The sequence below is a fragment of the Enhydra lutris genome, unplaced genomic scaffold (assembly GCF_002288905.1).
Source record: "Enhydra lutris kenyoni isolate GAN:26980312 unplaced genomic scaffold, ASM228890v2 scaffoldscaffold17, whole genome shotgun sequence".
In the NCBI taxonomy this organism is placed as follows: Eukaryota; Metazoa; Chordata; class Mammalia; order Carnivora; family Mustelidae; genus Enhydra; species Enhydra lutris.
Genome location: NW_019154101.1, coordinates 39,354,865 through 39,369,852, shown reverse-complemented (window position 1 = coordinate 39,369,852; position 14,988 = coordinate 39,354,865). Strand labels below are relative to the sequence as shown.

Below are 14,988 nucleotides of genomic sequence, written 5' to 3'. Positions count from 1 at the left end.
TAAAACAAAATGGTATTATCCAAGTATTCCATATGTAAGCAAATTACATTCATATAATAATCATATATAAAGGAAAATAGACCTCAGTATTTAAAATGACCCAAAATATACAGCATATATATTCTAAGTGAATAAAATTCTGGAATGCACATTCCAGCTGAATGAAAGATGGATGAAAGTAAAATGTTCAAGAGAGAAGTTAAGCAGGATGATAAACACTAAACCCTTCTATAGAGGAAATAAAGGATACATTATTATAAATGTGTTCAGAGATAAGTACCAACAAAAATGTTTATTCAAAAAGCATATATGTTAAGAAAATATTGAAGCAAAAGAATATTAGGTGGATTTTGTTCTAAAAAATTAAATCGAACAATAAATTTGTGATAACTAAAGCAATATGGTATTTAAAAAGGATAAGAAAAGTGGCACTTGGGTGGCTCAATCGGTCAGTGTCCAACTCTGATTTCAGCTCAGGTCAACAAATTGTCTACAAAAATAATTCATATGGAACAAGTTCTATCTCAGTGCTCAACAGCTTAGCAGCAGGCCCCACAAGCCATTCCTCAGGAGAGACCAGTGAGAAACTAGAAGAAGCCACTGGACATCAGGCCCTTCCTTTCCCCAGGGCTACCTTTTCTAGACTGCTTCAATGATCGGTTCGGAGTGAAATTTCAAATTGGAGTAAATATTTTTGTTTTAATTCTGAATCCAAGTGGATTTGGGCTTATGGGGAATCAGTACAATTAAAGAGAAATAAATCACCGTGTCTTTGTAAAATGAGATGTAGTGTTAATAAAGGTTGACCTCTGTCCAGAAGGAAATTTGCAAAGAAGGAAGGATGTCAGGAAGCAGAGAAAGAGAAACTAATAGGGTTGGTCTAATATTCTACTGATGCTGCTTTGTAATACTTAATTATTTTGAACTCGCTCCTCAAGTGTAAGCAAATGTGTGGAAAATGGGGAAGGAGGCAAATACCCTGACGTTTGACCTCTGTGTTTGCCTTCTCTCTGTAATCCCTCATCCATATTCACAGGGCACCCACCTTCTTAACACCACAGCCTCACTCTCACTCCTTGGTGCACATTAAAATTTTGAACTCTTGTCTACCAAATCTGCCTTCTGCTTGGTAAATAAGGAAGACAAAGACATTTAGGAAGTCATTTTCTCTCCTCACAAAGTTTTGACTTTCGAAGTCTGTTGTCTTGCAGTAAACATCAAAACACCAAGAATCTTATTTTAGAGATCCGAGGCTAATACCACCTTCTTTACTCTTACCTTCCTGCTGTAATGATCCTATTAATTCCTAAGCATTGGCCTTTCAGCATCCCCCATCCCAGGAAAGATTGGCCCAGGCTCCCTGGGTAAAGTCATGTTCTTTAGAAATACAGAATGGAATGATTAACTATTCATACTTCTCCACATCCTCAAATGGTCAAGAACATTCTTCCTTAGTGACTAGGACCAGCTTCATGGGTATACAACCTGTACAGTCACAAGGAACCTCACACTTAGAAGGACCCTATGCTCTTTTTTTTAAGTACTACTATCACCATATTGACATTCTTAATAATTTTCATTTTAACAAGGGGCTCTGTAAAACATGTAGCTGGCCCTGCCTGTGAGTCTGGGCGTTTAGAAAGAAGCCACCAACAAAAACTCAAAGGTGTTTCATAATCTAGTCTTGCTGAATGTGGTGTGAGCCTACTTTGCCTTATTAACTAGAGGATTTTTAATTCTCTATTTCTACTATCCCATTTGCTCCTTTTCAGGCAGAAGTAAAAACGTCTTGTCAAGCCAAGATTTGTTAACTTGAGTACAAATCTCAAATTTAGGGCAAAGCCTGGGTGGGACCAGGCCCCTCAGGAGCAGCAAATACCAGGAGAGAAAGAATGGACCAGGCTCAAGCACTCCCTTTGCTCAAGACCCCATCCACAATCACAGACAAAGGAGGAAGGAAGAGAGCCCCATGCATCCACCTGTCCACCCAGACTACCTGCCTGACAGGACAGAGATAGCAGAGGACCACCCTTCCATGGTCCAAGCAACTGCAGTATAAAAAGCATGTGGGATTGGGGTCTCAGGACAAACAACGATGTTTGTTATTGACCCCAAATTATACATGTAGAACCTATCTTCCCAGTGTCTGCACAATTGATGTCCTGTATCTTGTAATAGCCTAGGTAACAGCGTGTAAGACAAATATATTTCAATATGAAGGACAGACGAATTTCAATGCACATGAATGTGAACTAACTTACCATCCAATAAAGTTTCACGATATACTTCCCATAGTTATTGAATAAAGGCATGTGACCTTTCACAGCCTTGCACAGAGAATAGATGTGTTCCCAGGGCTTCCAGATGAGAGGAGGAGGTTCCCCTGCATTCCCTTTAAAATAATTGTTCAAAGTAGCTCCATTGAATATCTTCCACACTGCATAGATTTCGCTGATAATCCATCTCATCAGCTAGAGACAAAAGCCATTCATGTTAATCAGTTGTTCTTCCATTGTTGGTACTGTAATTTAGGTGGGAAACCAGTCAAAACCTATTTCCAATCTACTTTTTCATATTAAATTCTACTTGTAATGTGCTTCACATTTTGATTTCTGATCTACAGAATAACATCATGGCTCTTGCCTTTGTTGTCAGGAAATATAGTCACAATACACGCTAAAAAGACTTAATATTAAACACACTCAGCTAAGAGCTATCTTCCAGAGTAAACTACTAGTGGTTTGACTTTGACCTCCTTTTGACATTGACCTTCATTTCAACTGTGTGTGTGTGTGACACAGAGAGAGAGAGACAGAGAATGAATGCTCCTGAGAGCAGTGATATTATTTTGGGATTAACTTTTTATAAACGATTAAGCTACCCCTCTGTAAACGTTGAGAAGTTTGCAAAGAAAATGATCTCTTCTATGTCAATAGGGTCAGCTAGACAAGGAATGAGATATGAGAAAGAAAATTGCACACACATTTAAATATCCTCTAAGTCTCATATTTCATACGCCAATCTGCGGAGGCAGAAGGGCTCTGAACAAAATTCCCACTTGCAGAGTTTTCAATGGGTAACAAGGCGCAGTGGGGAGTTGAGCTTTGCAGTGGAAACAGACCAGGATTTGAATCTTCCTTCAGATACTTCCGCTCTGGGGAACGTCATTTCACCATCTTTAAATTACAATTTATGTAATGCTGTCTGTAAAATGCAGATTATGCTATCTATTTTTTAGCATTTTATAGGGAATAGAAACAATGTATAAAAAAAATCTCTGGGTCACAGTGGTTGTTAAGTAAAGACATTACCCTAGTAGCATGGGATTTTCTGAAATAATCGTCTTGCATTTAACTGCCTGGTTTATAAGAAGATTAAATACTTGAGACTAACCTTATAAGATTCATGTTTTCCTTAATTTACATTATCTAGGACGTTTCTTCAAGTTTAGTTTAGTTGAAAATGAAAGGTAAGTCAAGTATCTTCCTGTATGTATACCTGGGAATTTTGCTAGAATATTTTATACTTCTTTTAAAAATGAAAAGCTGAAGTCTATGCATGCTTTGGATTATAAAATAAGCATATTTTAGGCTAAAATATAAAATATAAAACACTTTAGAGATAACATTATACTACTCAGTACAACCTGGTTGAAGAAAGAAATGTCTTGACTTTAATCTTGGTCAAGATATTTAAGATAAGATGGGTTCCTGGGTGGCTCAGTGGGTTAAGCCACTGCCCTCGGCTCAGGTCATGATCTCAGGGTCCTCGGATCAAGTCCCACATCGGGCTCTCTGCTCAGCAGGGAGCCTGCTTCCCTCTCTCTCCCTTTCTCTTTCTGCCTACCTCTCTGCCTACTTGTGATCTTTCTCTGTCAAATAAATAAATAAAAATCTTTTAAAATAAAGATATTTAAGATAAGAAAGGCAAAGTGTTTGAATCAATAATGACTATTAATTCTCACTGGCACAGAATTTTTTTCTGGGAGAAAATAATTTTAAATAAAAAGACCTGCTTCTGACATAACTGCCTTAGGGAAGTGGAACAGAGTCTGCTTCTGATGGAGAAAACCCAGGGTGAAGAAATGGAGGTGTTTAGGTGAGATTTTCCCTGTATTAGCAAGTCAAACAACATCAGGACGCCCTGCCCTTGAGCACTACGTTGAGCAAGTTCCAAGCAACTTCATGTCCATCGCTAGGCACTTGGACTAAGAGGAGAAAGCCCAGATCATGAGATCCCAGCTACTGTGGGTTTATGGGGCAGGAGAGTAGGGGCACAGCAAAGCTAATGCTAACATTTCCCACCATCTGCTCATTAAACTTAACTGAAGAGGCTTCTCTACCTCTTTGAATGTCTGGTGTATAAAATACTGAGTTACACCAAAACTTAGAGGTGAGCAAGGGAGAACTGAAATTGACAGTCTGGGAATTGTTTTAAGCAGGTCTGGAGAATGAAGCCTGAAAACAGGCTTCAGTTAAAACTTCCTTACATACCTCACTGCAGAGTAAATGTTCATTTGCTGAAAACAAATCAAACAGGATTTCATTTCTCACAACTACTGGAGCCTGAAATTAAAAATATATGTAAAAAGAGATATTCCTCATTAGGAAAAATAAAGGAAATGTAGCTGAATGAAATATAGTTTCATGCAATATAAACAAGTCAAACCTGATCTCATTTCTTACAACCAGAGGAATTAAAAGAAAAAAAAAATAAGTGAAGCTCATTATTCCATAAGATAACCCTTTTAGAGCTATGGGTGCCATTCACTTCATAATGTAATGCCTATCAAACACAGTATTTTCATATACAAATGAAATGTTTTAAGATATAATATATGCAGATGGTCTCAGCATGCATACACACACAGTCTGAGAGTTTAAAAAATGATTTAAAATTTAAATTAACCTTTCAAGTTAAACCTGAAGCTTAGTTAACACATGCTAGCAGGAAAAATATCTCCATCCCTTTGATAAAACATACTAGGTATGACAGCTTTTTAAAATCTTGCCAATTTTCAAATCCTCCTATCTTTAAAAAAATCATATGGTGGTCATTATTTAATTGGTATATATCTAAAGATGCTTTTGTATGTTTAGATCACTAAGGAATAAACATAATAAGGGAACATATGATTTATAACAGTTTTTAAAAATTTGTTACAATTCATATCAAGGTTATATACTTAACATATTGTGGGAGGCCACAGTAAGGCTTGAGACGAGGACCAAACCAGGCCCTGACTTGTGCCTCCTTTAAAGTCCGAATAACCTAACAAAAGGTTTAGGATGGAAAAAGTTGAGTAGCACTGAGAAAGGGTCTGTGCTATGTGTTGTGCGCTCGCTTACGTGACTTCCCACACGCTTGCTAAACAAATGAGAACAATTCGGTTGGGGTCAAAAGTTCGTTGCTGGTCCTTGCTGCCCTAGTACAGCCCATAAATTATTTTCAGGTTTGTTGTATTTGTACTGGCATCAGCCATTTGGCGTCACGAGGAATTCGTGGTTGTTTAACTAGACACAGGTGTATTGCTTCTCCTATTATCACTATATATATGGCCTTAGTGCTTTGAATAAACTTAGCACTGTTGGACATCCTCCTCAGTGCTCCTCCTGCCCCCATCTCTTGGTCTCTTAATTTCTTTTCACCATCCTCTTATCCTCACGTTGCCGGTTGATTTGTTGCGCCGGCCACGACAACATATCAAATTAACATACATATGGTTTTGATTAATAAAAGATTTTCATGGAAACTAATGTCATCAACTACTCTCAATCACATGTATAACGAGCATCTTGAAAACTCAATAAAATATTTCTTTATGTCTGAGAGAAATTAACCCAAACTACCTTGAAGGCCTGAGTTGACTCTTAGTGTATAATTTATGATCATAGTAAGTTCGATATATATTATATAAAATATTTTATACAAAAACGTATGTTTTAAATTCTGTTTTGGCTAATTGCACTTCTAAAATGGCCACACTCTTCACCAAGTAACAACCTACATTAAAATTAATCATAGATTAAATATTGAATAACTAAAATTCGAGGTGGGCCACTTAATAGCTACCTGCCAATCAATAGAAGATAGAAACCGATGGTGTGTAAAAGGTAGCAAATATTAAGGTGGACGTCTCTAGAGGTCTCTATTCCCTACACCTGTCCTTGAGACAGAATCCATCTTCAGACCCTTTACATCTACTCAGTATCATCATTACTCAAGGACCTGAACCACCCACACCTGATTCTCAGAAATATACAAAACTGATCATTCCCTCAGTGGTCAGAGCTTGTTAACCTCCTCAGCTGTATAGCCCATGTTGACTGTGATATCTTGAATCCAGGCTCTTAAGTTTGTTCATAATTTAGCTTCTCTCTGACTTAAATCGTGTCCTCCGACTTCATATTTGGCTTAGAGTAGAATAGAATCAATCTCATGTAGGAAGTTCGTTATTGTTCTGCTAAATTTTTGTCTGAGCTTTCTGTATGCCCACAGTTAATGAGTTTCCATGTAAAATATACTTACCACTGTGGATCTAGACATTAAAACTTAAAAAAACATTATTCTAAGACTATCCTAGCTAGCTAGACTTTCAGCTGTGGCTATTCTGGTCCACACTCCAAGAGGAGTTCGTGCACAAGATCAAGAGGAAGAGGTCAGCACAGAACAGAGGTGTTGAGATGGGCAGCAACATTACGATAAATGTCGGGAGAAGTGTTACCACCAACAACGGATGAATTCACTTATTATACAAGTGTTATCTCTCAGAACTAAGGTATGTTAAAAAGAAAAAGGTGGTGTAAAACTTTTCTACTTATTCACATTTGAAACACTCTCACTTTAGGAACTTAATAACCTTTATTTGCGTGGAATGCAAATCCTGCACTTCCACTGCACAGAGCCTGAATATTATGAATAATTCACTACTATTAAGTGCACTATATTAACACCAAAGAACTTATATTCTTCATACCAGTATTATCTAACATTATAAGTAATTTAAAGGCTTGGTTCATGGACATTTGATTTATTTAAAATATCTTACAAGTAGGCATTCAATAAATATTCTGTTGAAATATCTTATTCTTTTATTTTACCAAATATCTTTGTAATTAGGATTATCTGACCTTCTCAGTTAGTAACAGCAATTGGAAATATGGTGGATAAATTGTATTTTCTTGCAATAGTAGTGGTGCTTATAAAGGCTAAAAATTTTAGGAATAAAATCACTTTGTGTGAAACTGTGATTCAGTGGATTCCATAGCCAATGGAAGAATCAGCTCCTTTACAACCATTTGATTAATGCTAAATAACTATTTTAGCCTACTGGTTTTCCGTGCATTAAATGAAAATTCTAGAGAGTCATAAACTAAAAAAAAAGGAGTTAGTGATAATTTAGACCCTTGGAAACAGCAAATATGTTCAAACTAACATGACTGTTAAGAAGGCAGACCAGTGGATCTAAAGTTTTCATGTACATAATGCTATTTTAAAGGATGGCTTCTCTGGTGATGTCCCAGTCAATGTGACTCAAGTGGCTGCGTGTCAAGTCCAGAAATGAAGATGGCCCCTGGGAAATGCTTCAGGAATACCTGGAATGCAGAGAGCCAAGTGCCAGTCTCCTGGGCTAGAAAATTAGTGCTAATAAACACTAGAGTAAACAGACCTTCAGGCCACATAAATTCCTGCTAAGCAGCTGTAAAAGGTAATTCTGTCAGTCAGAAATTAAGGAATAACTTCCCACACGTTTTAGGCTCTTCTTTGATATCATGTAAAAAAGAAAAAAAAAAAAAACAACTCAAGACTTTACACAAAATTTCAATATGCTCTTGGTTGCCCGTACAAGTGATATTAAACTATGCTGATACACATTTATCTCTATTAAATGTCAAAAAGTAATTCCTTTTTCTTACTAAATACCATGGGAAAAATTTACCCTACATTGTTTTAAAAATGAGAATTTTCATAACTAGGATATTATAGCCCACAGTTAACATGTATTTTGTTCAATAGTGAAAATGTTTCTTACCCGATTAATTAAAAAATCCTGTGGACGTTTCCAGGAATAAATTTTCAACGATGGTGGTAATTCAATCTTTCCTTCGGGGTCTTCAAAAAAATGCTGTATAAAAAAATATATATTGAGTTTTTTGTCTCCATATGATTCTAAAAATATGAAACCAACTCAATCCTAATAAAAATCAGTAAGTTCATAGATTAAATCAATAAATATGCATTTATAGAGCAATTTGTATAATTGCTCTCAGAAGTAGCTCATGGAGTATTTGGTGAATATGGAAGTTAATAATACTGTATTTAGTGAGCAAAACCTCAATTGTTGAGTAACATTTTATTGCAGAGGAAGCAATCAAAATGAGCATGAGCTGCTTTGGAATGTGAAGTAGGTATAGTAGGAAAGCAATTTGGATGGGCCAGATATGGACATATTTTGCACTGAAAAGATTGTTCTTGTTTTTACTTGAGAAAATTAAAAAATCATAAATATGATTGTATGCCAGGGAAATTTTTGAACCTTGGATCTGACTTTCATTTATTAATTTTTAAAATTAAACATGTTATTTTGAGATAATTATAGATTCACAACTCATGCTGTAAAATAATAAAGAGAGTTCCTGTGTTCTCTCTACTTGGTTTCTCCAGTGGGAAATCTTCCAAAACCAGAGTGCAATGTCACAACCAGGATACTGATGTTGACGGTCATGGTATACCACAGTTCCAGGAGCATAAGGATCCTTCCTAGGCCCTTTTATGGCCATGCCCACCCTCCCACCCCCTTACCACCTGTTTAATCCCTACCACCTGGCAATCATTAATCTGGTCTCTTTTTGTCATTTCAATAATGTTATATGAGGGGCATCTGGGTGACTCAGTTGGTTAAGCGTCTGACTCTTGGTTTCAGCTCTGGTCATGATCTTGGGGTCATGAGATCAAGCCCTGCTTTGGGCTCTGTGCTCGGCAAAGAATCTGCTTGAGATTCTCACTCCTCCTCCCTCTGCCCCTTTTTCTGATCTCACATGCATGCACTCTCTCTCAAATAAACAAATAATAAATCTTCAAAAAAAAATAATGTTATATGAATGGAATCATATAGCATGTAAGATTCTGGATTGGCTTTTTTCCTTCTCCGCCTAATTCCCGGGATATTCAATTCATTCAAGCTGTTGCAAGTATCAATTTGCAGTTTGTTTTGTTTATTGCTGAGCAATATTTCATGATATGGATATTTGTTTGTTTGTTTACCATCTGTCCATTGAAGGACATTTGGGCTGTTTCTAATTTGGGGCTCTTATAAAGCTGCTATAAATTTTTGTATATAGCTTACAGCTTTTTATATGAACATAAGTTTCCATTTCTCGGAGGTAAATGCCCAGGAATGCAATTAATTTATTAATTTTTGAGTCCTTAGAATGAGTCAGTTAGTGAGCTCTGGAAGAAGAATGATATCCAAATATCTACTCTCGAATGCTAGAATATAGTAAATTAGATTTCAAGTAGCTACTGTGTAAAAGTTCTCACAGATCCTAAAATAGTTAAGTTGTGGCAGTGAGCCTTACAGAAAATGAAAAGTGCTGGGAGTACAAAAACAATGCTGTAGGAATATAAACTATCTGTATTGAAAAATAAGGAGTACTAAATTTCACCTGAGTTAATAGTGATAGGGGGAAGAAAATACTATTTTGTGATTTTTATGGTAATCACATTTTTATCCAAATGCTAGTGTGACCTGAGAAATTGTTATATTTGAGGGCCTTGTCTGAGCTTTTTCACAAAGTGTCTATGTGTATGGAGCATATTTAAGATTCTGAAATATTTTGAATGAAGATAAAGGCAATCCCAATATCTAGTCAAAATGATCCAAGAATGAGTCCCTGAACAATAGACTGATGTTTCCAAGAGACACACTAGACTTCTGGGTTTGCCTCATATTGTTTTGTTTTCCTCCCTTACAAATAATTCAGTTATTTTAAAGTCCCTTATCTGACAATCCAAAATCAGTCACTCATGGATCTATTTCTATTATTTAATTTTCCTCTTGTTTTTCAGCCACTTTGTCCTAATTCTTTTCATGTGTGATAAATTTGGGTTGTACGATAAATGTTGCATATAAAAATGTATATGGGTCCTAAATAATGACACCTTCCTCCAGAGAGGAGGATTTCATCCTTTCTGGCAGGCAAAGTACAAAATGAACTTGACCCCATCAACACTGGGTCTCAGGGTTTGACTGGGCTGGTGTAGGCTTGGTTTACCCTTACTCAACACAGAATGCTATAGCCATGTTTGGGTACTCACTGAAAAGCTGGAGTGTCTGAGTCCCTTCACCTTGGTATACCCTAAATTCCAATCTCTTGCCATAGCATCATGAAATATTTTCTGTTATTTAACTTCCAAACTGTTGTTTTTTACTCATTTGCTCAGCAGCAAAATCTTCACACATATAGCTTAGGATTTGGTTAAATGTCTTGAAATAAAATTATATGGGAAATATTCCGATTGTGGTTCTGTAATTACCTCTGGGATTTGGGTTCTAGTTTTGGCTGTTTTCGCAGCCTCAGTCAATATCCTCTCTCTCTCCAGCCCAGAAAAACTGGTATAAACCCCGGCTACTACTTTCTGTTTGGCCTTTCATTGTCATGCCTTGAATTATTAAGTGTTTTTAAGGAGAGGAAAAAAAAAAAGGTAAATGGGAGTTTACCATATCATAATCTGGTATGATTCCCTTTTCTCCATGTTAAGTTAGTGGTAAATGGTAATCTTTCTATGTCATTTTGCCTTAGGTGTATTTCTTATATGCACCTTACAATGCTTCATTATATATATCTCAGTTTGGTTTACCCACCATGTCTTTTTGTTGCTGTCACTTAGCTGAAGAATTGAGACTTGACTCTGGAATTACAGGGAAGGGTTAGTTTATCTGATGCTGATTTCCCGATCACTAGCCTCACATCTAAAGAAGAGACTTTCTATAAAATTCCAAGGATACTTGCTATAGTCAGATGCTTAAGGTAATTGACTCTGGTAAGCTGTGGATGTTGCAAATGTGACATGCTTGGGCTGTCCACCACTCACTCCCGTGAGGGACTGTCACTTCACAGCCATGAATGTTGAGGTTGTAGAACAGAACTGGGAGTGGGAAGCAAGATTGTATCCCATATGGTATCTGGGCTGTTGTAAGAACCAGGGTTTGACCTGATACTCTTCCGCCTTGTGAAGATGGCAGAGGCAGAATGGAATGTTGGCTCAGGTTCTGAAGTGTCACACACCATTGGAATAGTCCCAATTCACCACAGGAGGAGGGCTGGTGCTGCCCTAATCATGCAGTTTTATACATGGTCCGAGGATCACAGAATCAAGGTTGGAGTCTGATGTTCAGTTAGCAACATTCCTATATGTTGCTCCCAAATGAAATGCCCCCCATCAAGTATCCAGCACACATGTTACTTTTCCAGTCTCAATGGTTTTCCTCCAATAAATGTTCTTTCAACAGATGTGCCCCTGTTTCAATAACATTGGTAAGTTCCAGAATTTGATGCCTAACCTCCCAGAGATCTGCAGGATTTCTTCGTAGTCACCTGGTAAAGGCTTACTTGCACTTTAAGGGCCCTAACATGTTACAGTTTATATCTTATTTATATCTTATTTCCTATTTCAGTTTTCAGGCACAGCTGCTCTTCACCCTGTTATCCTTCACACTCTATAATGGCTTGTTTTTAGGTCTTTTCTAGAGCTCAGTGCTTACCTGAGGATTTGCACAGTCTATCTTCCTGATGTACATTCACACTCAACCCCTTTTAGTTGTAAATTTCTGTTAAAAATATGTAGACTATGACCATTGTCATTTGAACCCACAGAGTTCAAAAGCCCTGTCTGTCTAAAAGTTCCACAGTCACCCTAGGTATGGTGAAAAGAATGTATTCCCTCATACGTTCCTAATCTGAAATTGTTCAGGTACTAACAGAACCAGCAATTAGTTACATTTGTAATCTTTTATAAACAAATTACTGTAATGAATTATGCAGTTTATACTTCTGCATTTTGTGAACTAAATATAATTGCTAATAAGAACCATTCCAGAGTTCTCGATGCAAATAAACACCCCAGAGTTCATCATGGTCATTCTGGCAATTTTGTTTGTGTTTTTGCAACTGCATTGTGTTTCATAAACATTTTGGTTAAATGAATTGTTGCACCAAATAAATGGGTCATATATTTTTTTAAAATTTTTTAAAAGATTTTCTTTATTTATTTGAGAGAGAGAGCACGTGCACCAGCAGGGGGAGCAGCAGACAGAAGGAAAAGCAGTCTCCCCGCTGAGCAGTGAGCAGGGTGCCTGATGCTGGGCTCAATGGGAGGACCCAGGGATTATGACCTAAGCCGAAGGAAGACACTTCACCGACTGAGCTACCCAGATGCCCCAAAGGGTCATATTTAAAATGCAACCCAGACTCATACCCTCAAAAAGAAGTCTTTAGAAATAGAGTAAACATTTTTAAAAAGGCAAAAGAACCTAAGATAATATACTTGGAAAATGTAGGCACACTGTTCTCAGCTCCAATCCTAGGGACACATCATGTTTCGATGGCCATAGAGAAACAATGAATACCTGAGATCCTTCCCCAAATATCTTCAGGGGGGAGATATTAAGAGATTCAACCCTTATCTCACAGTAACAACTTAAAAAAAAAAAAAATCTCCTATCATCACCAGATAACAGTTTATAGGTCTGGTGGGACTTTCATTTTCTAAACTACTCTAAATGCCTTGTTCCCAACCCTGTCCAAAATCTACTATCTGACTTGTTCTATCAATTTCCCCTTTATTTCATTATGACCCTCTGATCATCTCTCTCCTTTCTCTTACGCAAATGGAATTAGAAAAGCCCAGGTCTAAGGCTTGGAAAGACAGGCAGGATGGAGGGAGACAGGTGGACAAAGACAGAATTTCTCTCTTGAAGGGAGCCTCTGGAGAAGAAAGAGCACTGGTCCATGTTAACAAATCTTATGCTACTATAAAATTAGGACTAAAATGAGCTCTAGTCACATTCAAGCGGACTTACAAATAGAGGGCTTTTTCCCGTTTTGTCCTTTTCTTTTCCACCTTTGCCTGCGTCCCACTTCTCTGCATTGATGTCAGCCTCACTCCATTCTGGCCAGATTGGGAATTTCCCCTTCTTCTGCTCAGTGGAACTAGGTTGCACATTACTGCCCACGTAGTACTGACTAGAAACAGAGCAGGGAGGTGGGTTAGTTTTAAGTCAAATCTCTGAGGTAAAATATTGGGTTCATTGCATGGTATAACTTTAATGGTCTAATCAGCAGTCATGTTAAAGACATTTTTCAATCGTTGTTCCCTGTAGCCAGACAGCTTCCACAGGTTAGGGTTCAAAAAAACTAAAATACCTGAAGAGATTATTCTGTAAACAAATTCTGAGCCTTAGGCCCTATTTGCTAATGCAGGACATTCATCATAAACACATAAAATGCCATGAAGGGGAATATTTATATATAATTCACACTTAAAATCCTTTGCACATATAATATTAATGGCTTTCTGAAGATCATTACAAATGTAATTTTGATTTTTCCCAGTATAAGTGTGCTATGTGATCATTATTTTAAAATAAAATTTTTTAAAGGTTAGGTAAGTAGGAAAGACATTCCCACTCCATTCTATAAATCACATTGTTAACAACTGTCCAAAGATATACATTTCTTCTTCAAAAATAGCATCATTCAGCACATTCTCTTTATAGACTGTTTATTTCCATTTATCAGTATATTATAAATAGTTCCTATGTCGATGAGAATTTATCTAAATACAAATTTTATGATTGCATACTGTTCCATTGTATAAATATACTTCCTTTTGTCTAAGTTTCTGTATTTAAAAACTTGAAGGTTTTGATTTAAAAATTTTTTCACTATTATGTATTTTTTAAACATTTTATTTATTTATTTGACACAGAGAGAGAGGGAGAGAAAGCACAAGCAAGAGGAGAGGCAGAGGGACAGGGAGAAGCAGGCTCTCCACCTGAGCAGTAAGTCCAACATGGGGCTCGATCCCAGGACCCCGGGATCATAATCTGAGCGAAAGGCATGCTCTTAACTAACTGAGCCACCAACGCACCCCTTTTTTCACCATTATAAACAAGCTTTTAGAGGCTCTCCTTATTCCCAAATCTTTGCATTCCTTATTAATTCTTTTCTTAGGATAGATTTTAATAAGAGAACGTAAAGTACCCAAATACATGCATATTTAAAGTTTGTGATATATTTTCACTAATTATCTACAGAGAAGTTGGACTTGTTTTATACACTCATTATTATGTTGCAATTTTATATCTCTAAACCTTGACTTTTACCTTTTCTTTATTATTGTAACCTTTAAAGTCTAAAATACGTGTCTCATTTAATTTTTCAAGTTTTAATTGTGAATGACTACAACCCTGCTCTAGACCCTTGGATAGGCATTGAACAAACCAGACAAAAATCTCTACCCTTATAGAGTTCATATTCTAGTGGGTAGAAACATAAAATCACAGCATAAATAAACTAAAATATAGAGTGCATTAGAAAGTGAAAAATTAGGGGGAATTATAAAATAGGAAGGGGGAACTGAAGAGTTAAGGTACACAATTTTAATATAGTGGTTAAGGAAAGCACTCCATCATAGGGTAATAGTTCACTCAACGGGGAAGAACGTGAAGGATCGCACTGTGTGCATCTGGGGAAGGCTGTTCTGGAGACCGGAAATGGCAAGTACAAGTAGCAAGGCAGAGGCTTCCAGATGCGGAGCACATCCTGGCTTATCTGAAGAATAGAGATCAGTGGGGCTGAAGGAAAGTAAAAGGAGGTAATTTCAGAGAGGGAACAGGAGATGCAGAGATTATAAAGATGATGTAAGCCAAAGGAAGGACATTGATTTCCCTAGGTGAGAAAGGAAGCCAAAGGAGAGTTTTGAGCA

General features: G+C 37.0%; 1 protein-coding gene across 1 annotated transcript in view; it reads right to left on the bottom strand.

Annotated features, from left to right (window-relative positions):
- Window positions 1–14,988, bottom strand: part of LOC111147682 (androglobin) — a 164,093-nt gene that overhangs the window by 124,736 nt on the left and 24,369 nt on the right. Inside the window, exons 2-5 of the mRNA XM_022503902.1 lie at window positions 13,082–13,244; window positions 8,033–8,125; window positions 4,494–4,565; window positions 2,262–2,471 (exon numbers count right to left, since the gene is read on the bottom strand). Of these exons, the coding sequence (XP_022359610.1) occupies window positions 2,262–2,471; window positions 4,494–4,565; window positions 8,033–8,125; window positions 13,082–13,244 (538 nt within the window). The remainder of the gene's footprint in view (window positions 1–2,261; window positions 2,472–4,493; window positions 4,566–8,032; window positions 8,126–13,081; window positions 13,245–14,988) is intronic.